A 27,355-nucleotide genomic window follows, 5' to 3' on the forward strand; every position below is an offset into this window, starting at 1 on the left:
TCCATCCCTTCATCATATCAAACCTTATTTTTGTACATATATAAGTTTTTCGTTCTTTAAAATTTTGGGAGGGACTTTCTTCCAACAGACCAAAATACACCCAATATCTAGTGTGTGGCACTGATCTATATACCAGCCCGATCATATTTGATCACATTCTGGTTTTTTTGTTGTTGTTGTTGATTTGTTTTATTCTGTTTTTGTTTGTTTTTACCTTTATCTTTTTCTTTTTCTTTTTTACCTCTTTCCCTTTCTTTTCCCACTGTTTCAGGTCTTTTCTGATTTGTTTAGAGTATATTTTCTGGCGACGTTGTTACTCTGCTAGCATTTTGTTCTATCATTAATCTATTCTCCTCTGCACAAAATGACAAGACGGAAAAAATCACCTCAACAAAAAGAACAAGAGGAAGTACCAACTGCCAGGGACCTACTCAATACAGACATTAGTACGATGTCAAATCTAGAGTTCAGAATCATCACTTTAAAGATACTAGCTGGGCTTGAGAAAAGCATGGAAGTTATTAGAGAAACCCTTTCTGGAGAAGTAAAAGAAGTAAAATCTAACCAAGTCAAAATCAAAAAGGCTATTAATGAGGTGCAATCAAATATGGGGGCACTAACTGCTAGAATAAATGAGGCAGAAGAGAGAATCAGTGATATAGAAGACCAAATGATGGAAAATAAAGAAGCTGAGAAACAGAGAGATAAACAACTACTAGATCACGAGGGCAGAATTCAAGAGAGAAGTGATACCATAAGACAAAACAACATTAGAATAATTGGGATCCCAGAAGAAGAAGAGAGAAAAAGAGGGGCAGAAGGTATAATGGAGCAAATTATAGCAGAGAACTTCCCTAATTTGGGGAAGGAAACAGGCATCAAAATCCTGGAAGCACAGAGAACCCCTCTCAAAATCAATAAAAATAGGTCAACACCCCAACATCTAATAGTAAAACTTACGAGTCTCAAAGACAGAGAAAATCATGAAAGCAGCTCAGGAGAAGAGATATGTAACCTACAAGGGTAGAAACATTAGATTGGCAACAGACCTATCCACAGAGACCTGGCAGGCCAGAAAGGACTGGCAGGATATATTCAGAGCACTAAATGAGAAAAATGTGCAGCCAAGAATACTCTATCCAGCTAGGCTGTCATTGAAAATTGAAGGAGATATAAAAAGATTCCAGGACAAACAAAAACTAAAGGAATTTGCAAACACAAAACCAGCCCTACAGGAAATCTGGAAAGGGGTCCTCTAAGCAAAGACAGACCCTAAAAGCAACATAGACCAGAAAGGAACACAGACAATATACGGTAACAGTCACCTTACAGGCAATACAACGGCACTAAATTCCTATCTTTAAATAGTTACCCTGAATGTAAATGGGCTAAATGCCCCAATCAAAAGACACAGGCTATCGAATTGGATTAAAAAACAAGACCCATCGATATGCTGTCTGCAAGAGACTCATTTTAGACCCAAAGACACCCCCAGATTGAAAGTGAGGGGGTGGAAAACCATTTACCATGCTAATGGACACCAAAAGAAAGCTGGGGTGGCAATCCTTATACCAGACAAATTAGATTTTAAACCAAAGACTGTAATAAAAGATGAGGAAGGACACTATATCCTACTTAAAGGGTCTATCCAATGAGAAGATCTAACAATTGTAAGTATCTATGCCCCTAACATGGGAGCAGCCAATTATATAAGCCAATTAATAACAAAAGCAAAGAAACACATCGACAACAATACAATAATACTGGGGGACTTTAACACCCCCCTCACTGAAATGGAAAGATCATCTAAGCAAAAGATCAACAAGGAAATAAACACTTTAAATGACACACTGGACCAAATGGACTTCACAGACATATTGAGAACATTCCATCCCAAAGCAACGGAATACACATTCTTCTCTATTGTCCATGGAACATTCTCCAGAATCGATCACATCGTAGGTCATAAATCAGGTCTCAAACGGTACCAAAAGATTGGGATCGTTCCCAGCCTATTTTCAGACCACAATGATTTGAAACTAGAACTCAATCACAAGAGGAAAGTCGGAAAGAACTCAAATACATGGAGGCTAAAGAGCATCCTACTGAAGAATGAATGGGTCAACCAGGAAATTAAAGAAGAATTTTAAAAATTCATGGAAACCAATGAAAATGAAAACACAACTATTCAAAATCTTTGGGATGCAGCAAAGGCAGTCCAAGAGGAAAGTATATAGCAATACAAGCCTTTCTCAGGAAACAAGAAAGGTCTCAAGTACACAACCTAACCCTACACCTAAAGGAGCTGGAGAAAGAACAGCAAATAAAGCCTAAACCCAGCAGGAGAAGAGAAATCATAAAGATCAGAGCAGAAATCAATGAAAGAGAAACTAAAGGAACATTAGAACAGAACAATGAAACTAGGAGCTGGTTCTTTGAAAGAATTAACAAGATTGATAAACCCCTGGCCAGACTTATCAAAAAGAAAAGAGAAATGACCCAAATCAACAAAATCATGAATGAAAGAGGAGAGATCACAACCAACACCAAAGAAATACAAACAACTATAAGAACATATTATGAGCAACTCTATGCCAGCAAATTAGATAACCTGGAAGAAATGGATGCATTCCTAGAGATGTATCAACTACCAAAACTGAACCAGGAAGAAATAGAAAACCTGAACAGACCTATAACCGCTAAGGAAATTGAAGCAGTCATCAAAAATCTCCCAACAAACAAAAGACCAGAGCCAGATGGCTTCCCAGGGGAATTCTACCAAACATTTCAAGAAGAATTAATACCTATTCTTCTGAAACTGTTCCAAAAAATAGAAATGGAAGGAAAACTTCCAAACTCGTTTTATGAGGCCAGCATTACCTTGATCCCAAAACCAACGACCCCATCATCAAAAAGGAGAATTACAGACCAATATCCTGATGAACATGGATACAAAAATTCTCACCAAAATACTAGCCAATAGGATCCAACAGTACATTAAAAGGATTCTTCACCATGACTAAGTGGGATTTATCCCTGGGCTGCAAGGTTGGTTCAACATCCGCAAATCAATCAACATGATACAATACATTAACAAAAGAAAGAACAAGAATCATAAGATCCTCTCAATAGATGCAGAAAAAGCATTTGACAAAGTACAGCATCCTTTCTTGATCAAAACTGTTCAGAGTATAGGAATAGAGGGTACATACCTCAATATCATAAAAGCCATCTATGAAAAACCCACAGCGAATATTATTCTCAATGGGGAAAAACTGAGAGCTTTCCCCCTAAGGTCAGGAACGTGGCAGGGATGTCCACTATCACCACTGCTATTCAACATAGTATTAGAAGTCCTAGCCACAGCAATCAGACAACAAAAAGAAATCAAAGGCATCCAAATCAGCAAAGAAGAAGTCAAACTCTCACACTTTGTAGATGATAGGATACTTTATGTGGAAAACCCCAAAGACTCCACCCCAAAACTGCTAGAACTCATACAGGAATTCAGTAAAGTGGCAGGATATAAAATCAATGCACAGAAGTCAGTGGCATTCCAATACACCAATAACAAGACAGAAGAAAGAGAAATTAAGGAGTTGATCCCATTTACAATTGCACCCAAAACCATAACATACCTAGGAATCAATCTAACCAAAGAGGCAAAGGATCTGTACTCAGAAAACTATAAAATACTCATGAAAGAAATTGAGGAAGACACAAAGAAATGGAAAAACGTTCCATGCTCATGGATTGGAAGAACAAATATTGTGAAGATGTCAATGCTACCTAGAGCAGTCTACACATTCAATGCAATCCCCATCAAAATACCATCCACTTTTTTTAAAGAAATGGAACAAATAATCCTCAAATTCGTATGGAACCAGAAAAGACCCCGCATAGCTAGAGGAATGTTGAAAAAGAAAAGAAAAGCAAAGCTGGCGGCATCACAATTCCAGACTTCCAGCTCTATTACAAAGCTGTCATCATCAAGACAGTATGGTACTGGCACAAAAACACACACAGAGATCAATGGAACAGAATAGAGAGCCCAGAAATGGACCCTCAACTCTATGGTCAACTCATCTTTGACAAAGCAGGGAAGAATGTCCAATGGAAAAAAGACAGTCTCTTCAACAAATGGTGTTGGGAAAACTGGACAGCCACATGCAGAAGAATGAAACTGGACCATTTCCTTACACCACACACAAAAATAGACTCCAAATGGTTGAAAGACCTCAATGTGAGACAGGAGTCCATCAAAATGCTAAAGGAGATCACAGGCAGCAACCTCTTTGACCTCAGCCACAGCAACTTCTTCCTAGAAACATCGCCAAAGGCACGGGAAGCAAGGGCAAAAATGAACTATTGGGACCTCATCAAGATAAAAAGCTTTTCCAGAGCAAAAGAAACAGTCAACAAAACCAAAAGACAACCGACAGAATGGGAGAAGATATTTGCAAATGACATATCAGATAAAGGGCTAGTATCCAAAATCTATAAAGAACGTCTTAAACTCAACATCCAAAGAACAAATGATCCAATCAAGAAATGGGCAGAAGACATGAACAGACATTTTTCCAGAGAAGACATCCAAATGGCCAACAGACACATGAAAAAGTGCTCAACATCGCTTGGCATCAGGGAAATCCAAATCAAAACCTCAATGAGATACCACCTCACACCGGTCAGAATGGCTAAAATTAACAAGTCAGGAAACGACAGATGTTGGCGGGAATGCGGAGAAAGGGGAATCCTCCTACACTGTTGGTGGGAATGCAAGCTGGTGCAGCCACCCTGGAAAACAGTATGGAGGTTCCTCAGAAAGTTGAAAATAGAGCTACCCTACAATCCAGCAATTGCACTACTGGGTATTTACCCCAAAAATACAAATGTAGGGATCTGAAGGGGTACATGCACCCCGATGTTTATAGCAGCAATGTCCACAATAGCCAAACTGTGGAAAGAGCCAAGATGTCCATCAACAGATGAATGGATAAAGAAGATGTGGTATATATATACAATGGAATGTTATGCAGCCATCAAAAGGAATGAGATCTTGCCATATGCAACGACGTGGATGGAACTGGAGGGTATTATGCTGTGCAAAATATGTCAATAAAAGAAAGACATGTATCATATGACCTCACTGATATGAGGAATTCTTAATCTCAGGAAACAAACTGAGGGTTACTGGAATGGTGGGGGGTGGGAGGGATGGGGTGGCTGGGTGATAGACACTGGGGAGGGTATGTGCTATGGTGAGTGCTGTGAATTGTGGAAGACTGTTGAATCACAGATCTGTACCTCTGAAACAAATAATGCAATATATGTTAAAAAAAAAAAAGAAAAAGATAGCAGGAGGGGAAGAATGAAGGGGGGTGGAATCAGAGGCGGAGAGGAACCATGAGAGACAATGTACTCTGAAAAACAAACTGAGGGTTCTAGAGGGGAGGGAGGTGGGAGGCTGGGATAGCCTGGTGATGGGTATTAAAGAGGGCACGTTCTGCATGGAGCACTGGGTGTTATACACAAACAATGAATCATGGAACACTACATCAAAAACTAATGATGTAATGTATGGTGTAACATAACAATAAAAAAATTAAAAAAAGAATAAAGATTTCCTGCAATCCATAAAAATAAATAAATAAATAAATACCTCTAAACTGGCCATCTATCCCTACTATATCCCATCCGTAAGAGAACTATCAGAATGACTGTCATAAAATACAAAGTGCGATCATGCTGTGGAATTTTTATAGTTAATTTTTTAATATATTATGTATACTCCTATGCTCAATATGCAATGTTCTTCAAAATTAGACTCCAGGGGCGCCTGGGTGGCTCAGTCATTAAGCATCTGCCTTTGGCTCATGTCATGATCCCAGGATCCTAGGATCGAGTCCCACATCGAGCTCCCTGCTCGGCAGGAGGCCTGCTTCTCCCTCTCCCACTCTCCCTTCTTGTGCTCCTGCTCTCGCTCTCCCTCTCTGTCAAATAAATAAAATCTTAAAAAAAAAAAATTAGACTCCAATCCCCATTCAGTCCCATTTTACACCACTCCTCGATATTCCAAAAGTTTCTCCTGTATTGAACATTGTTATATACACACCTATAACACCCTACGCTTCCCTTTTTGTAATACCCATTATGATTTTAATTATTTGTTTATTCTTCCACACTAAACTGAATTTTATGATATGAACCTGCCAAGGTTCACTATGATATACACAGCACTCAACACAGTGCCTGGTATATAGGTGCAAAATAAATATAAGTTGAATGAATAAATTAACAAAGGATGACTAAATACACCAGGGCAATTTTAATCCTCATTTTTGTGCACACAATGCTCCCTTCTGCTGAGAATTCCCTTTGTATTGCTTATTTGTACTCATCCTTCAAATGCAGCCTCCTCAGTAAAACCCTTCCTTATATTTCCTGGCAAATTGTTCCATCCTTTCTCCACATCACTAACATAATATTTACCATATCACGGTGTAAGGTATCTAGTTGCCAGTACTTATGCTTCATTGTACCTCGAGTTTCTCAAGGACAAGAACTATGTTTTGTTAGTCATTGTTTTCCCCAACACTTAGCCCAACATATGGAATATATGAGAAGTGAAAATATATTTGCTAAGTGTATAAATTAAGATTATCTTAAAAACTTAAGACAAAAAAAAATTTAAGACAAAAAAGTTCTAAACCACAGGACACTGTACATTTAAGTATTTTCTCCATTAAGAAGTTAGTTTCAAGGGCGCCGGGGTGGTTCAGTAAGCAACTGCCTTCGGCTCAGGTCATAATCCTGGAGTCCCAGGATCGAGTCCCGCATTGAGCCTGCTTCTCCCTCTGACCCTCCCCCCTCATGTGCTCTCTCTCTCATTCTCTCAAATAAATAAAATCTTAAAAAAAGAAGTTAGTTTGAATAATATACTGAATAGTGCTTTAAACAACTATGATTGCGTATTTTAGTTAAAATAAAATTTAGAGATTAATTAAATATCATCTCATGTTGCAAATTATTTTATTATAGAAATAATATAGCCCCACAATAAGACTGGAAAATAGTTAGAATAAAACCTGAAATTCTTTTTCACCAACATTCCCATTTCAGACATATTAACTATAATTAAGTCATTTGGCATTTTTCAAATGAATCTTTTTGGTTCTTTATCTAACATTTATACATATACATATAATGTATGTGTTTGTGCACATATACTATAAATCTTAGAAGATATAAATCATTAATTTATACCAGTCCTATTAAGACAGTGCAACTTAAATGCATCCAAAAGTCATAGTTTAATTGTAATTTTCTAATATCTGGAATCAATTAGTTCACGAAAGTTTCAAGAAGGCCACCCAGTAATAAACACAAAATAAATTGTGTCTGCTGTCCTGTTAGTGATAATTTTTTATTGCTACCTCAGTTTCAGATGTCAGAGTAATGACTTCCATATTCTGATTAAAATGCAAATTGAAGCCATATGTTAGAAAAGCTTAGGCTTTCAATATCACTGTTCTCTGACTTAAAGCACAATAAAAGTATGTTTATAAAGGCTAATAATTATCCAGATGACTTATACTAATTCTAGATGTAGAAATATGTACTTTTACATTGTAAACTATGTCAATACATGCAGTTGTAGCACATAAATTAGCAGCTACTGTCATATATATATCATTGGCCAGAGGTGGGTCAAAACTATAACAATAACAGAATGGATCTTTACTGATTTTCCTCAATAGTAAAAATTGAAAAGTGATTTTATAAACCCATTTTTTTTAAGATTTTATTTACTTATTTGACAGAGAGACAGAGAGAGAGGGAACACAAGCAGGGGGTTGTGGGAGAGGGAGAAGCAGGCCTCCCGCCGAGCAGGGAGCCCAATGCAGGGCTTGATCCCAGGACTCTGGGATCATGACCTGTGCTGAAGGCAGACGCGTAACGACTGAGCCACCCAGGAGCCCCTATAAGCCTATTTTTAATCTTCAGACTTCCTAAAGTAACTAAAATTATCTTTAATCGATATTCTAATAAGATAAATGAAAAGTAAACAATATATTTTATTTATTTTGCTGTGTTAAATAAACTAAATTCTACGTAAATCAACTTAATGTTTAATGAGTTTCTAAGACTATGCCACAAGTTTCCCAAAGATGATCTTAGATTGTGATTCCAAACTGACCAGCCCAATGATAAATTTAAATATTATAGGCTCTACTCTTTTTCTTTTTTACTTGTGACATTAAATTAAAATTGCTATGTACAGAAAACTTTCTTTTATTTGAGAAAGCAAAATTATAAACAGTACTCCCAAAAAAAAACTGAATCATGAATATTCTACTCAAGTAAATATTTCTAAATTTAACTATCTACCTTACCTAATATCAGCTAGATGTAAAAAATTAATAGAAAAGTCAATGCCAGCTAAGTCATTAAATTACACAATTTATAGACTTCAAAGGTAGTAAACTCAATGTAAATAGAGTTCAGTTGCATAAGTATAAAAGTGAAGGTGACTATAAAAGTGTTTACTGAAATAAAGAGGGACTGGCATGAGGTAGGGTAGGGATAAACCACAGTTCTCAAGACAAATAAAATCACTTTAATTTACCTTAAAAAATGTCCCACTTGAAATATGGAGACAGAAATCTTTAAAGAGTAAAGTCACTAAAGTCATTTCCAATGCAGAGAAAAAGAAATCTATAAAGTGATCTAGAATTATTAAGAAGGTGTAAATTGGGGAAGGAGGGTGGGGGGATGGGGTAACTGGGTGATGGACATTAAGGAGGGCATGTGATGTAAGGAACACTGGGTATTAAGTAAGACTGATGAATCACTGATCACTACCTCTGAAGCTAATAATACATCATATATTAATTGAATTTAAATAAAATTTTTAAAAAGGAGGTATAAGTCAGACAGGACACATACCATATGATTTCACTTATACGTGGAACCTAAAAAACAAAACAAATGAATAAACAAAAAAGCAGAACCAGACCCACAGATACAGAGAACAAACTCTTGGTCAGCAGAAGGAAGGGAGGATGGGCAAAATGGGTGAAGGGGAGTGGCAGATACAGGCTTCAAGTTATGGAAAGAATAAGTAACAGGGATAAAAGGCACAGCATAGGGAACACATTCAATGGTACTGTAATAGCCTTATATGGTGACAGATGGAAGCTACACTTGTGGTTAGCATAGCACAACCTATATAGACTTACAGAATCACTATGTTGGTAAGCCCAAAACTAATGTAACATTGTGTATCAACTACACTTCAATAATAATGAACATACATATATACATGCATACATTCATTTAAAAATTTTTTGAAAGGATATTAATAAAATGTCACAGGCTTTTCGTATTACTATGAATTCTTTTAAATAAAATAATGGGCAGTGTGTTCTTAACGATCTGGCTTATAAAAAATCTCTTAAAATTAAACAAATTTCTTTAATACATTTTTTAAACTACAATATAAATTATTTCATTTAGTGTTTAATCAGTCCCCTTTTTAAACAAATTAGTTACCAGAGTTTCTCTTACAGAGCTCAAGATTGCATGTTTCTCCAAAATTCTCTGTATATACTGCTTTTGTTTGGGTTCAAAGATAATAAAGGTGACTATGCATAAATTTTCTGGTATACAATCAGTGCTCTATTTTAGACGTCTGTTTTTCTAGCTATGTGCAGGACTAGCTAGTTTGCCAAAGTTTATGTTGTAAAAGTAATATGCCATTACAAGTACTGTATCCTTGGTTAACTAATCTGTACAGTTACTTCCAGGCCCTGAACAGATATGTCCCTCAGTTTACAATCAGCCTCAGTATTGTTTCTTTTTCCCTTCTTATTTACAGTAGTCTGTAATACATAGAAAAACAGCCTAAGTGTTATATGTTAGTTCCTGATTCACACATAACATAACTCAACATACAATTCATTCTTGTCAGTATCATGGACACTATTCAAAAAGCAATCTCAGCCCTCTGGATTGTCTAATATACTGACGGTGGAATGATGGTGGAATGATGATTTCATTTTCTATCCTTAGATTTATTTAAAAATTAAAAAAAAATTTTAAAAGGACTTTGAGAGGTCCATAATATCTAAGAGTAATTAAAACCAAAAACTCACAAAGAGAATTTTGGTCAACTTAAAACAAGGACAAACCTTTAGAGTAAATAGTGAGGAAACAGTCTAATTGGTACCAAAATTTAAAAAAATAAATTTCAAAACTTTCTTCAGCTGTTAATGGACACGTCCATACTTCTCAGTGATTCATTTTTTTCATAAATATTAATTTTAAGGGGCTTCATGAAATGCCATATCTTGTAAAAGACCTGCAATTTCATTTTCCAGTGATTTGTACTGAATTCACATCAAACTAGCAAATGTCTGCGACACAGGACATCATCTAGAGAATGCTAAGGACAATGACATCTTAACCTAACAAAGCTGTTTAAAGATTAGTGAATATTTTGCATTGTACTAATTTTGGCTATACAATACATCCCAATAGCAGTGACCCTGATAATGATAACTCCCAACCCATAAGCACACACATGAGTAAAAATAATAATAAAATAAAATAAAGAGGGAGAGAAAAACAAGCAAAGTCAGAGAAATGACATAAATGTGAATACTTCTAGTGCTGTTCAACTAGCAACTTAAAATGTACTTTAACTATTTATAATTTTAGTTATTCAACTGGGTTATCATGATAAATCTACATAATATGCTTATACATTTATTTTTTATCCAGCTTTATTGAGATATAATAGAAATATAATATTTTTTAAGTTTAAGGTGTACAATGTGATGACTTCATACATGTATATATTGCAAAATGACTACCACAATAAGGTTAGTTAACATCTCCATTACCTAACATAATTATCTTTTCTTTAATGGTAAGAACATTTACTATCTACTACCTTAGCAACTCTGAAGTACGTAACACAATATTGTCAACTATAATCACAATGCTGTACATTAAAACCCCAGAACTTACTAATTTGTATCCACTGACCAGCATCTCTCCAATCTCCTCTACCCCCATCCCAGCTCATGGCAACCACCATTCTACTCTGTTTCCATATCATCTGCTTTTTTAGATGCCACATATAAGGGAAATCATACAGTATTCATCTTTCTTTTACTTATTTCACTTAATAACACCCTGAATATCTGACCCAGTTATTCCAAATGGCAGGATTTCCTTCTCTTTTACGACTGAATAATATTCCACTGTGTGTGTGTGTGTGTGTGTGTGTATACACACCACATTTTCTTTATCCATTCATTCATTGAGAGACACATAAGTTCTTTAAATGTCATGGCTCTGGCCAATAATGCTGCAATGAACACAGGAGTGCAGATGTATCTTCAAGATAATTATTCATTTTTCTTCAGATACATACTCACAAGTACAATTGCTGGACCACTTGGTAGCTCTGTTTTTAATTTTCTGAGGAAGATCCATACTGTTTTTCACAGTGGTTGTACCAATTTACATTCCTACCAACAATGTACAACTGTTCCCTTTTCTCCATATCATCATCAATTTATCTCTTGTCTTCTTGATAATGGCCTTTCTAGCAGGTGGGAGGTGATACCTAACTCTGGTTTTGATTTGCATTCCCCTGACAATTAGGGATGCTGAGCATTATTTTGGGTACCTGTTGGCCACTATATGTCTTCCTTGGAATAGTGTCTATTTAAGTCCTCTGCCAAACTTTAATCAGGTATTTTTTTTGATATCTGGTTGTACAAATGCCTTATATGTATTTTCGATATAAGCTCTTTATAATCAGATGTATGGTTTACAAATAGAGAAATAAAAGAATCCCATTTACGACTGCATCAAAGACAATGAAATACCCAGGAATAAATTTAACAAGAGGGGTAAAAAACTTGTATTATGAAAACTATAATACACTGATGAAAGAAATTGAAGGCAACACAATAAATGAAAAAATATACCATGCTCATGGACTGGAAAAATTAATACTATTATAATGTCCATACTACCACAGCAATCCACAGATTCAATGCAATCCCTATCAAAATATAAATAGTGTTTTTCACATTAACTAGAACCAAAAATCCTAAAATCTGTATGGAACCAAAAAAGACCCCAAAAAGCCAAAGCAGTCCTGAGATCTCAAAGAGAATAAAGCCAGATTTATCATAATCCTAGATTTCAAGATATACTACAAAGCTATAGTGATCACAAGTGTATGGTACTGGCACAAAAGGAGGCACATAGATCAACAGAACAGAATTGAGAGCCCAGAACTAAATCCACACACACACACATATATATATATATATATATATATAGTGAATTAATCCTTGACAAAGGAGAGAGAAATATACAATGGGTAAAAGACATTCTCTTCCATAAATGGTGCTGGGTAAACTGGACAGCTACATGCAAAAGAATGAAACTGGCTCACTTTCTTATCCATAAAAATAAACTCAAAATGGATTAAAACCCTAAATGTAAGACCAGAAGCCATAAAATCCCTAAAAGAAAACATAGGCAGTAATCTCTTGGACATCAACCTTCGCAGTATTTTTCTGGATCTGTCTATTCAGGCAAAGGGCACAAAAGCAAAATAAACATTTGGGATCATATCAAACTAAAAAGCTTTTGCACAGTGAAGGAAACCATCAGCAAAACAAAAAGGCAGACTACTGAATAGGAGAAGATATTTGCAATTGATATATCCAATAAGGGGTTAACATCCAACATATATAATGAACTCATAAAACTCAACATCAAAAAATAACAATAATAATCTGATTTTAAAATGTGCAGAGGACCTGAATAGGCATTTCTCCAAAGAAGACATACAGATGGCCAACAGACACATGAAAAGATGTTCAACATCACTAATCATTAGGGAAATGTAAATCTTAGCCACAATGAGGTCTCACCTCATACTAGTCAGAATGGGTCATATCAGAAAGACAAGAAATAATAAGTGTTGGCAAAGATGTGGAAAAAAGGAAACCCTTGTGTAGTGTTGGTAGGACTATAAATTAGTGCAGCCACCCTGAAAAACAGTATGGAGGTTCCTCAAGAAAGTAAAAACAGAAGCACCATATAACCCATTAATTCCACTTCTGGGTATTTCCTAGAAGAAAATGAAAATACCAATTTGAAAAGATACATGCACCTCTGTGTCTACTACAGTGTTATTTACAATAGTCGCAATATGGAAGCAACTAAAGTGTCCACTGATAGATAAGTGGATAAAGGAGATGGGGTATATACACATGATGGAATATTACTCAGCCATAAAAAAGAATGAAATCTTGCTCTTCGTGACAATATGGACCTAGAGGGTATTATGCTAAGTGAAATAAGCCAGACAGAAAAAGTCGAATACCAAACGATTTCACTTATATGTGGACTCTCCAAAACAAAACAAATGAATAAACAAAAAAGAGAGACAAACTTATAAATATAGAGAACAAATTGATGGTTGCCAAAGGGAAGGGACAGGCAAATGGGTTTAGAATTAAGAGTTACAAAATTCCAGTTATAAAATAAATAAGTCACAGGGATGAAAAAAATAGCATACAGAATATAGTCAGTAACACTGTAATGTACTTAACCAACTGAGCCACCCAGGCGCCCCACTGTAATGTACTTATCATGGTTGAATATTTCGTAATTTATATAATGTTGAATTACTATGTAGTATAGATGAAATTAATTTAGTATCATATGTCAACTATACTTCAACTAAAAAAAAATTTAAATATGCTGGCCTCATTGAATGATTTTCACTTCTCTTCAACTCTCTGATATAGTTTGAGTAGAACTGGTATTATTTCTTCTTTAAATATTTTAGTACACCTCACCAGCAAAGCTATTGAGGTCTGGTATTTTCTTTGGGAAAAGATTTTTAACTACAAATCCAATTTCTTTAATAAATACAAGGATGATCATATTATCTATTTCTTCTCGAGTGAATTCTGGTGGTTTGTATCTTTCAAGAACTGAAACCATTTCATCTAAGTTGTCAAATATATGGATGGACTTAACCTTGTTGAAAATATCAATGATTATTGTACTTATAATACCTGTATATTGTATATTGATATCACTTCTCTCATTCCTGATATTAGTAATTTGTATCTTCTATCTTCTTTTTCTGATCAGTCTGGCCAGAGATCTATCAATTTTATTCATTTTCTCAAAGAACTAGCTTTGGGTATATTTTTTTCTTTGGTTTTCATAGTTCTCTTCACTTATTTCCAAAAAACTAATATTTATTTCCTTACTTCTGTTTTCTTTGGGTTTAATTGCTCTTCTTTTTCTAGTTTCTTAAAGTAGAAACTGAAGTCATTGATTCAAGACTTTTCTTCTTTTTCTAAACAGACATTTAGTGCTATAAATCCCCTCTAAATAGGCAGTAAATATATACCACAAAGTTTGATGTTATGTTTGCTTTTTTGTTCAGATCAAAACACTTTCTAGTTTCTCTTCTGTTATCTTCTGAAGTACATTTCTTTCCAAATATTTGTGGATTTTCTAGTATCTTTTACTCGTTTCAAATTTAATTACACTGTGGCCCAACAACAAATTGTATAACTTGAATCTTCTGAAACTTATTTTGTAGTCCAGAATATGGTCAATCTTAATAGCACTTGAAAATAATGTACATTCTGTTGTTGGATAGAGAATTCTAAAAATATCAACTATATATCAAGTTAGTTAATAGTGTTAACACTTCTATAAGCTTAATGATTTTCTTTTGACCATGCATATCAATTATTAAGAGAAGAATGTTGTAGGCTCCAAGTATAGTTGTGAATCTGTGTATTTCTCATTGCAGTTCTGTCAGTTTTTGCTTTATTTATTTTGAAGCTTTCTTATTAGGGGCATAAACATTTAGGATTATTATAACCCAAATGGCATAAAACCTTACATCACACTTTAATTCTTTCCTCTTGAACTTTTTACTACTGTTGCTATACTTTACTTTTACATATGCTATATATAATCCTCACAAACTACATTGCTATTATTTTTACAATTATAATTTTAAAGAGATATATGTATAAGAAAATTATTTTTTATATATACCTACCTATGTAGTTACCATTTCCAGTGATCTTCATTTCTTTGTGTAGACCTAGATTTCCAACTGTTACCATTTTCCTGAATACTTCTTGACAACCTTCAACATTTCCTCTACTACAGGTCTGCTGAAGATGAATTCCTTCAGGTCTGTATGTCTGAAAAAGTCTTTATCTTTGTTTTTTAAAAATATTTTTCTAGGGGTGCCTGGGTGGCTCAGTCAGTTAAGCCTCTGATGGCTGATTTTGGCTCAGGTCATGATCTCAGGGTCCTGAGATAGAGCCCCACACTCAGCACAGAATCTGCTTGTCCCTCTCCCTCTGCTCCTTCCCCTGCTCGCTCTTTCTCTCAAATAAATAAATAAATAATAAATAAATAAAATCTTCAAAAATATTTTTCTAAGTATACAACTCTAGGTTGACAGCTCCTTTTCTTCAGTTCTTTAAAGATGTTGCTTAACTGTCTTCTGGTCTGTATTATTCCCAATGAGAGATTTGCTGTCATCATCTGTGTTCTTCAGTATAAAATGTTTCTCTTTTCTTTGGATGCTTTCAAGATTTTTCCTTTATCACTGGGTTAAATGACTATAATATGGTTAGTTTCCTTCCTGTGGCCAGGGTGCTTGAGGTTCATTAAGCTTCTTGGATATGACGGTTTAGTTTTCATCAAGTTTGAGGCATTTTCATTCATTATTTCTCCAAATGCTTTTACTGACCCTCCCCCCACAGAGACTTCTGTATGCATATCAGGCCAATTCAAGTTGTCCTATTAGATCACTAATATTCTGTTCATATTTTTTATTTTCTCTTGGTGTTTCATTCTGGATAATTTCTATTGCTATGGTTCACTAATCTTTTCTACAAGGTCTGACATGCCATTAATCCTACCCTGTGTATTTTTCATCTCAGATGTTACAGCTTTCATCTCTAGAAGTTTAATTTGGATCTTTTTTTATACCTTCCATATCTGCTTAACATGTTCAGTATTTCTCCTAGCTTCTTGAGTATTTGGAATACAATAATAACTACTGGGGACAACTGGGTGGCTCAGTCAGTTAAGCGGCTGCCTTCAGCTCAGGTCATGATCCCAGCGTCCTGGGATTGAGCCCCACATCAGGCTCTTTGCTCAGAGGAGAGCCTGCTTCTCCCTCTCTCTCTGCCTGCCTGCCGCTCCCCCTGCTTGTGCTCTCTCTCTCTCTCTCTCTCTCTGTGTTGAATAAATAAATAAATAAATAAATCTTAAAAAAAAAATAACTACTGTTTTGATGTCTTTGTCTACTAATTCTATCATAGGTATCACTTCTGAGTTGGTTTCATATGATTGATTTCTCTCATCATTATTGGCCATTTCCCTAATTCTTTTCATGCCTGGTAATTTTTCATTGTATGCCAGACACTGTGATTTTACCTTATTGACTGTTGTATATTTTTGTTTTCCCATATTTTTCTTTAGATTTATTTTGGGATGCAGTCATTTAGAAACAGGTCCTTTCATGTCTTGCTGTTTTGTTGTTGTGATGGTGGTGGTGGTGGTGATTTTAGTTGGGCCCAGAGCAGTATTTAGTCTAGGGCTAATTTTGCCCCATTCTGAGGTGAAATCCTTTTAATGTTTCTAATGACTTATAATGCTTCTAATTTTTCACAATGCCTTGCAAATTATGAAAATTTCCACTCTTAATGGTGGAAACAGTAATCATTCCTGCATGAGCTCAGAGGATTTTTTTCCCCCTCTAATGAGTTTGGCTGGTTCTTTCCCCAACCTCAGTAGATTCCTCACATGAATGCACCAATCAGAACTAACTCACTATTTGCTGGGATCCTCTGCACATCTCTGGAGCTCTCTACCTTTCTCCTCTCCTACCTGCAAAACTCTGTCTCCTTGGACTCCTGGCTATATCTTGTCAACTCTGGGACACAGTCAGGCTCTGCTTCAGTTTTACATCCCTTCTCCATGGCCTAGAAATGCTCTCCAGGTATTAAGCCAAAGCAATCACAGGGCTCATCTTGCTAGTTTCCAATCTTTCAGGGATCATTATTCTTCACTACTTAATGTACAATGTATTGAAAACCGTTATTTCTTTTATTTTGTCAGGTTTTTTTTTTGTTGTTTCAGGAAGAAGGGTAAATCTATTCCCTGTTACTCCAATTTAGCCTGCATCAGAAGTCATCTTTTATTTTAAACATAGTAAACATATAAGTTTTATAACATTTTCAGATAATCCCAATATACACAGTCTCTGCTGGTCTGTTTTGTTGCTTATTGTTTCTGCCAGATCTTGATCTTGGTGCCTTGTTTTCTTAAGTGCTTGATTATTTCTGACTACCAAAAAAAAATATGAAGAAGGACTTCTGCTTCTAGGAAGATCCGGTATGCACCTTTTCCTTATTCCTCCCACTAATTACAACTAAAAACACTGGACATTAGATATAAAACAAACATTAAAGACTGAAAATTGAAAAGAGGGCAGACCATCTACAAATCTTACAATCCAAAGAATGACATGGTGGTGAGTAGCCTTATATATCTCAGTCTTAGAGCTGAAGAAGACTGGCAAACTGGAAATGATAATAAGCACAGACAAAAATCTACTCTATCTTGCTAAAGGACCAAGATAAAGGCAGTCTATCAAAACACAAACTTTTGGACAATAACCAACCTACTCCAGCCAAACACGACAAAAACAAAAACACAAAAAAAGGAAACAAAAAACAACCCAATGGCCCAACCCCCACCAGCAATGACCAAATGACCACCCTCACAAAGCTATAACAGGGTACCCTAACACCCCCAATAAGGAAGAGTCAGAGAATACCAATGCCAAGTACAGTCAGAGAATACCAAATACCAAGACTTTCATCCCCACTGGCTAATAACTAGGCTTCTGCTTCCCTACCACCACCTCAGGGTGTCAGCAGAGACCATGCCCACCCAGTAGTAAAAAGGAGCTACAGCCCCCTTCAGGGGTCAATGAAAGCCAAATGCTTATTATATGGGTTGTTTTTGTAACTTGTATTTTCCTTTCTTATATACTGCTTTCCTTTGTCTCTTTTATTTATATTCTTTTGTAAAATTCTACTTCACATCTTCTTTTAGATTTACTTATTTTTATTGTCCTTTGCATTTGTCTCTTTCAATTTTCTAGTATATATTTTATATTATCTTTCTCAAGCAAACAGAAAACAAAGTTCTATGAAGACTAGTTATGATGATAAGCTATACCCAGAGAGAAATTACACTTTTCTCCTTTGGTCTAACTGACCTTGTAGTAATACTCCAAGTTATTTATAGCAGAGTCCCTAATAGTTTCAAAGTTCAACGTCCAACCCTAAAATCCCTAAGATGATTAAACAAATTATTTAAATAGAAACACAAGACAAGGAAGCACAAGACAAAACTCTCTCCTACCTCCAAATGAACTACTAGAATAATGGTATTTCTCACATTCTAAGACATTCTATCCTTTTACCAGAAAGTACACGATCTAAAAATCCATCTTCTCCAATTTTATCTATGCACACCCAGAAAAATTCACAAAACAAGTCATGTACAAAGATGTTCATCACCACACTGTGATGTTGAGAAGTTGTAAGCAATTTGGATATCCACTGCTGGAAGAATGAACAAGTAAAATGTAGTGTCTGAAATATTGTAAAATTAGATAGTGATGATAGATGCTCAATTTTGTGAATATACAAAAACCACTGGATTAAAGGGGTAAATTTTATGGTATATGATTTACATCTTTAAAAAAACCATTATAGAACATATACAGGGGATGAATATTCTGGCACACCATGCAGCAGTCAAAAGCAATGCATTGGAAGTACATAACACAACACACATAGGTACTGAAAAGATGGGGCGCCTGGGTGGCTCACTTGATTAAGCAGCGGCCTTCGGCTCAGGTCATGGTCTGAAGGTCCTGGGATCCAGCCCCACAACAGGCTCCCTGCTCAGCGAGGAGTCTGCCTCTTCCTCTCCCTTTGCCCCTCCCCGTGCTTGTGCTCACTCGCCACTCACTCTCTCTCAAATAAATAAAATCTTTAAAAAAAAAAAAGAAAGAAAATACGGTATCAATTCAAAGTAAATACCATATCTTGAAAATATAGTTTTAAGGAAGAAACAGAAAACCTGAACAGACCCATAACCAACAAGGAAATTGAAGCAGTAATCAAAAACCTCTCAACAAACAAGAGTCCAGGGCCAGATGGTTTCCCAGGGGAACTCTACCAATAATTAAAGAAGAACTAATACCTATCCTTCTGAGGCTATTTCAAAAAATAGAAATGGAAGGAAAACTTCCAAACTCGATCTATGAAGCCAGCATTACCTTGATCCCAAAACCAGACAAAGACCCCACCAAAAAAGGAGAATTACAGACCAACAGACCAACATCCTTGATGAACATGGATGCCAAAACTCTCACCAAGATACTAGCCAATAGGATCCAACAGTAGATTAAAAGGATTATTCCCCACGACCAAGTGGAATTTATTCCCGGGTTGTAAGGGTGGTTCAACATCTACAAATCAATCAACGTGATACATCACGTTAACAAAAGAAAGAAGAACCATATGAACCTCTTAATTGATGCAGAAAAAGCATATGACAAAATAATAACATACTCAATAATAAATAAAAATAAAAATAAATAAAAAATAAAAATAAAATACTCCATTAATCCTTTCTTGATTAAAACTCTCCACAGTATAGGGATAGAGGGAACATACCTCAATATCATAAAAGCCATAAACAAAAAGCCCACAGCAAATATCATTCTCAATGGGGAAAAACTGAGAGCTCTCCTCGTAAGGTCAGGAACACGGCAGGGATGTCCACTCTTACCACTCTCACCACTATGTTGTTCAACATAGTACTAGAAGTCCTAGCCTCAGCATTCAGACAACAAAAAGAAATAAAAGGCATTCAAACTCTCACTCTTCGCAGACGACATGATACTCTACATGGAAAACCCGTAAGACTCCACACCAAAATTGTTAGAACTCCTACAGGAAGGAATACAAAGGAATGTACTAGTTCAGGAACTCAGCTGAGGACAGATCCAATTACTCCTCTGTTTATTTCCTGTGGGAAAACAAGGTCATTTGGTTGGCTTAAAGGACTTGGGTCTTAGGGCTAATGGAAGGAGGGAAATAAGAACAGATAATCGTTCTCGCTCATCTTTGCCATTTTAAATAGTATTTGCTCCCAATCTACATTCATTCAATAATTATTTATTGAGCATATACTATATGCTAAGCACTATTTGCAGATACTAGAGATATGTCAGTGAACAAGCAAGAGTCCTCGCCCTTAAGCAGCTTATACACAGTGAGGGGAAAAAAGACAACAAACAAAACAATTTCAGTACTTATAAATGCCATGAAAAAAAAAGGATTACAAGTTACGGAGTAGAGAAGTGAGGGCAAGTTGTTTAACTATGATAGTAAGAAAGGGCTTTCTCAGCAGGTGACAATGGGTCAACTATATAAGGAGGAGATGTTAGCCAAGAAATTTAGGGAAACAGATTTCCAAACAAAAAGAAAGCAAATGCTAAGGCTGGAAAAGAACAAGCTTCAAGTGTTCAAGAGACAGAAAGAAAGCCAGTGTAAAGAACGAGAAGAAAAAGTAGAAGTCAGAGCCTTGTAAGCCACAGTAAGGCATTTGAATTTTATTTGGTGTATAGTGGGAAGGGAAGGTTTTTCTGAGTTTTAAGCAGAAGAACAACATGCTGTAATCTGTATTTCCAATGACTCTGACTTCCACATATGGAAGAGAGACTACAGGAAGACAAGAGTGGAAAGATGCAAACCAGTGAGGCTATTAAGGTAGCTCAGGAAAGAGATGTTAGGGCTTGTACTACGGTTATAACCGTGGAGATGGCAGGTCACTTTAAGATCCAGAATATATTTTAGAAGTAGAATAAGATGTCCTACTGGATTGAACTAAGAGTATAAAGAAAAGAAGAGTGAGAACTCTAAGTTTCTGGCCTGAGCAACTGGATGAACGGTTGATGTCATATGCTGCAGAGGGAAGGCTTAGGGGAGCAATTTGAGAAAGGGTGTTTATAATTGTTTTTTGTAATACTTTCAGTTTCTTTTTTTTTTAGTATTTTTTAAAATTATGTTATGTTAATCACCATACATTACATCATCAGTTTTTGATGTAGTGTTCCATGATTCATTGTTTGCCTATAACACCCAGTGCTCCATGCAGTACGTGCCTTCTTTAATACCCATCACCAGGCTAATTCATCCCCCACCCCCCTCCCCTCTAGAACCCTCAATTTGTTTCTCAGAGTCCATAGTCTCTCATGGTTCATCTCCCTCTCCGGTTTCCCCCCCTTCATTTTCCCCTTCCTGCTATCTTCTTTTTTTTTTTTTTTTTTTTTTAACATATAATGTATTATTTGTTTCAGAGGTACAGGTCTGTGATTCAATAGTCTTACACAATTCAGTTTCTTTCTTTCAAGTTCATCTGTCAAATTTCTCCAACTAGTTTACAATCCATTTTGTATTTCTTTTGTATCCTCATATGCCTAGCACAGTACTGATATATAATAAATAGGTGCTAAATCTACTTAAATTGAAGTGGCCTTACAAGAAAACATATGAATCAACATTTTCAAACCTTGTTTGAAAAATCAAATATAGATGTTTTAATCACAGACACTGCATGTTTAAAATTAAAACACAAATGCTAGAAGCAGGCCTACTAAATATATACCTACAATTTTAAAACGAATGCATTGTTGAATGCTTGATTGCATAAATTAAATTGCAGAGAAAAGTTTTCAAAAGGACCTATATAGGAAGATTTTTAAATGTCATAAATTATAATTAAACTAAACATAAATGACCTACACCTAACATCACATTTTAAATAACTGTTAGCAGTATACAATGAATTTTGAAAGACTAGGACCCTGTCATTGTCACAACCAACATAATAAAGGGAAATTATATCAATGCAAACTTTTATGTGTTCTCTTTTAAATAATACTGTAGCAAAGTTGAATCTAAGCATCTGGTGTTCTTGTAGGTAACTCGTTCTAGTATATTAGCCCCAAGAAAACATTTCCATCATTTTAGAGCCATATCTTGGGCAGAAGCCAGAGAAAATATTTAATTCTTTATTTTATACCTTGTCTATACATTTCATATATTTTGCCTGTCAACAACTAGTTCTCTATCAATTCTAAAAAGCTAAAAAACTATACTATTTTTAAATTGTACACTTTTCCTTCCAAAATTGCTAACAAACACATAACAAAAAAACACTCCCAGACGGGTAGTAATTCAATTGCCTTAAGTTTGTAATTATTAAAACTGCTAGTTAATCTTTAAGGCTATAAACTAATGATCTAATAACTGAGACTTGCCAGGGCTTACTGACAGATTTCATGGGTAATAAGTGTAACTATAAGGGAGACCAGAAAAGATCTTTTAATAATTACAAAAGCACGAATAGAAATGCCTTTATTTAGACTATCTGGCTCTTCACCTGTTCCCTACAACACTAACACAAACACAACTAGCAAAATGTATATCAAAATTGCATAGTAGAAACACTATACTGTTTTCTGTTTTGAGACAACTATCAATACAAAAAAACAGAAATGAGGTTTATTTCCACTAGTTTACATACTTCTCTCGCAGTAAAGTAGAAGGTCCCCCAGAAGCAGAAACTATATGACCTTGTTTATTTTAATGACTCCAATTTCACTTACAGTGTCTAACACAGTAGATGCTCAATGGTTCTTATCCCTTTTTGGTTCATAAACCTTGACCCCAGCTTGGCAATCCCTGGAAAGGCAAGAATTTTGTCCTGTGGTCGCCAATGACATATCTCCAACATGGAGCTGCCTCTAAGTCCCCTCCTTTCTTCAAGGTTCAAGTCCCATGTAATTCATAAAACTTTCTGATTGCTCCTACCCAAAGCTAACTTCCTTTTCTAAAGTTCGAAAGACTATATTTCACATTTGACATGAATGCACTATCTTGGACTATTAATTACCTATTCATTTTAAATCCAGATCTAGGTATACCTGTACTCTCAACTAAATTAATTTTGAGGACAGAATAATGGCTTATATTTGTGTCCCAATACCTAAGCAAAGTGCTGTGCATGCAATAAGTATTTACTAATAAAAATAAAGACAAAGATAATAAAGATAATATGAAGCCAGTTCTGCATATTCTTCTATCTTGTACTCTTTCAAAGGCATGCCAATGCCTTTGAAATTTTCTGGTTAAAATGACTAAGGACCAATAACTATCACAGCCAAAAATAACAAGATGATATTGTTACTAACCAGTTATTATTTCATTGTCCCCAACATTTTGAGGGGGGCTGTGCATTTATGTGTATGTATGAAACCAACCCACTGTCATGAAGATATAACAAGAAGTGGAAAGGTAGGCGTACACCCTCTAAAAAATGATTATTTAATATCATGAGCAATAAAAACTATACAGCACAGTAACAAAAGATGTCACAAAATAATATGTCCCCAATATTTTAAAAAGGGTATATAATATGTAATGTGAATGTGCATCTCTGTTGTGTATTTATGTATGTACACTGGAGGAGAAGGAAGGGAATAAAAAACATTAAAATGGTAGTAATTACTACATGGTAAAATTACGGATGGTTTTTACTTTCTTTTTTTATGCTCTTCTGTACTTTCCAAATCAGAAATACATACATAAATACAATAAATAATTTTAAAATAAAAGCTCCTATCATTTAGAAATATTGTTGTTGATATTATAAGCCAACAACTTTAACTTAGTCTAATAACCAGTACAATCAAGTTCTAGAACAAAGTTATTTCTTAAAGCTGAATTCGGTCTCTGAAAATATTTAAATCTTTACCTACTCTGCACCAACTACTCTCTTACTAAAGAAATAGTTTTATAGTAATAGAATAAACAAAAGGCCCTATTTAGATTAAGAAAATTAAGCTTATTAGGTTATCATTGGTATACCAAGAATATATTATGTATAAGTTCACTTTCCTTTAAACATAGTGAAAATCTATGTTTAAAAGGCCTTTGATCTCATTAAAATTTTGTGGTTAATGATTAAAATATCCTTAATAAAGGATCAAAATTAAGTTTTGTTTCTTCTCATAAAAGAAAGGTTCTCTCTCTTGACTACAGTAAATATCAACATCAATATAATTTTGATACTACTATAGTTTTGTAAGATATTACTACAGGGGAAACGGAGTGTATATGAGATCTCTTTATTATTTCTTACAGCTGCATATGAATCTATGTATGATTCCTTCAATAAAAGGCTTATTCTTAAAAAATACACTATATTAAGGGCAATCTCCAACATTGATTATATCAAACAAAGTCAAAGATCATCTCTCCAGGAATTAACAACCTAAACCAGGCAAGACACACAAAAAAAGTTTGTGAAACTTTACTTAGAATTTAAAGTTAAGTATATAAATACAGATAGTATTTGTGTATTAAAGTACATACCATGTGGTAATATAGAAAAGCATGTTCATGGTTAAAGAAAAAAAAACACATTAAAACTCAAATCCATTCTAGTATTATGCAGAAATATTTTTAAGTATCTTGAAAAAGAAGAGCAGCACCCACAATAGTTTGGTGTCAATATTATGGTTCTCACAGCATGCTATTATTTATATTCCAGTCCTTTTCAAACATTATTATTTCTACTGTGACTTCTTCACTAGGCAGCAAACTCCATAAGTATAAGAACTATCTCCATCCTGTCTATCAGCAGACAGGACAGTAATGGACATATGGTAAATGCAGAGCAAAAATTTAATATTTTATACCTGAAACGAGCTTCTAAATAGAACTCTGAACTATATTCCCTTGTTAGAGAATTCAAGAACCTCTCCTCAGATAATTTTTTCTTAGTTGAATTTTTCAATGTTGCCTATTAATTCTATCAAACAACTTTAAAAATTTTTCATGTAAATACATTTTTTATTTTTATTTTTATTTTTTTTTTTTTTTTTTTTTTTAAAGATTTTATTTATTTATTCATGAAAGACAGAGAGAGAGAGAGAGAGAGAGGCAGAGGGAGAAGCAGGCTCCCAAGGAGCAGAGAGCCCGATGCGGGACTCGATCCCAGGACCCTGGGATCATGACCTGAGCCGAAGGCAGACGCTTAACCATCTGAGCCACCCAGGCGCCCGTAAATACATTTTTTAAAGATTTTATTTATTTATTTGACAGAGAGAGAGATAACGAGAGCAGGAACACAAGCAGGGGGAGTGGGAGAGGAAGAAGCAGGCTTCCTGCCAAGCATGGAGCCCAATGCGGGGTTTGATCCCAGGACCCTGGGATCATGCCCTGAGCCGAAGGCAGACGCTTAACGACTGAGCCACCCAGGAGCCCCTGTAAAGACATTTTTAAATAATGAATTTGGCAATGAAAATTATATAATCTTGATTATATATTTACCATAAAGAATATCAGACTAGACAACACTGATTTCATTCCTATAAACTTCGAAATTTAGAAGACCAGATAATTATGTTATTAAATTGATAGGACCAATGTTGTTCTAAGGTCCAAGAATAATGACATCATAAAAGCTCATCCTTAAATCATTTTCCCAAAAGAAATGGCAAGAGAAGCAGAGTATGAAATGAAATTGAGGATATGGAGAAAGAGATACATAGAGATATATATCCTATCAAAGATGAAGATCTACGCTTAAAGAAAAAAACAGTCATGAAGGGCACAGGCAGGTAATCACTTACTCCTGAAATAAATGGAAATAAGTCATATATGATAGGAATAAACCAGATGGCATCAAGGCTCTTTTAAACATTTAAGACTATCCTTCAAAACAGAGACAGAAGATCTTCTGAAATTTCAGTAGCTTTCCTTTCCTTTTTTTTTTTTTTAAGGGAACTCCATTTAAAAAAGAAAGATAAAAAAGCACATGGGAAAACTTCAAAAGAAACAACAAGAAAAGGAATTACTTACCAAATTGGCCATATAAATTGTGAGCAGCCCTCTCCTGCAAATAATTTTAAAAAGAGAGAGTGAGATTAAGCATCAATTTGACTTAATAATCACTTCATTATTTTTTTAGAAATCAAAACGATTATCAGGAGGAGTTGAGAAAAAGGGCAGATTATACTGAAGTAAGTTTTCAGTACCCTAACAATTGGATCTAAATAGATTCTAAAAGTCATTCTGTTCAGTAGTCATTAAACATTCTATTTAGTGGTCATTAATTGAAATTATTTAAAATTACTCTTGCCTTGTAATTGTTAACTAGATTTACTGTAGTGATCATTTCACAATATATACCATTACTGAATGATTACGTTGTACACTTGAAACTAATATAATGTTATGTGTCAATTATATCTTTATTTTAAAAATTACTATTTCATTATCATTATGTATTAATAGGAAAAACAGTATCATTTGCCATTAGTCTACATTTATGCTAGAGAATTCTAAATTTAATAAAGAACCTAAAGAACTCATCTTGCCAAAATGTCAAGGTCAAGGCCAAAACAATGCACATTTATTGCAAAAAAAAAAAATCAGGTATTCTATTTATTTTACACACAATGCAACTGTTTATTAGATGTCCTTACAAATCATATTAAATCACCTTGTTTTTAACTTCGTTAAGTGAGAAGTTAGGCACTAAGTGAACTTTCTAATGCCAAAAGACAAATGAAAGTTCGATTAACATTCACTTTACAGAGACTGCATATTTATCAAACTAATGAAAATTAAGGTAGAAACTCAAAGGATAATTTTATGCCCTTAATCACTTCATTTAACTTATACTGCATGTAAAACCATGAATGAAGTACATCCTATTCTTTAGGAAAGAGGTCTTTAATGTTTTAAGAGTTTAAGGGCAGTGTTAAAACAACTTTAAAAAAACTTTGATGGGGCGCCTAGGTGGCTCAGTCAGTTAAGCGTCTGCCTTCGGCTCAGGTCATGATTCTGGAGTCCCAGGATCGAGCCCCATGTCTGGCTCCCTGCTCAGTGGGGAGTCTGCTTCTCCCTTGCCCTCTGCCCCTCCCCCTGCTCCTTCTCTCTCTGTTTCTCTCTCACTCATGCTCTCAAATAAATGAAAATTATAAAAACGTATTTGGAGTTTCAATTACGAACATTTCTAGTACTTAAAAAAAAACTTTGTAAATAAAAAAGTGCCAATATCAAATCATTTTCACTTAAATTTCATGCCATGTCTTCATATTAAT

General features: G+C 35.0%; 1 protein-coding gene across 2 annotated transcripts in view; it reads right to left on the minus strand.

The window, feature by feature from the left end:
* Positions 1-27,355, minus strand: part of TMEM135 (transmembrane protein 135) — a 271,644-nt gene that overhangs the window by 197,060 nt on the left and 47,229 nt on the right. For both annotated transcript variants that reach the window (XM_064576804.1, XM_064576803.1), the window contains exon 4: positions 26,109-26,142. In XM_064576804.1, coding sequence (XP_064432874.1) covers positions 26,109-26,142 — 34 coding nt within the window. The remainder of the gene's footprint in view (positions 1-26,108; positions 26,143-27,355) is intronic.

Source organism: Mirounga angustirostris, unplaced genomic scaffold (assembly GCF_029215605.1).
Source record: "Mirounga angustirostris isolate CCGP_5_RB_7025 unplaced genomic scaffold, mMirAng1.0.hap1 SCAF_13, whole genome shotgun sequence".
Classification (NCBI taxonomy): domain Eukaryota; kingdom Metazoa; phylum Chordata; class Mammalia; order Carnivora; family Phocidae; genus Mirounga; species Mirounga angustirostris.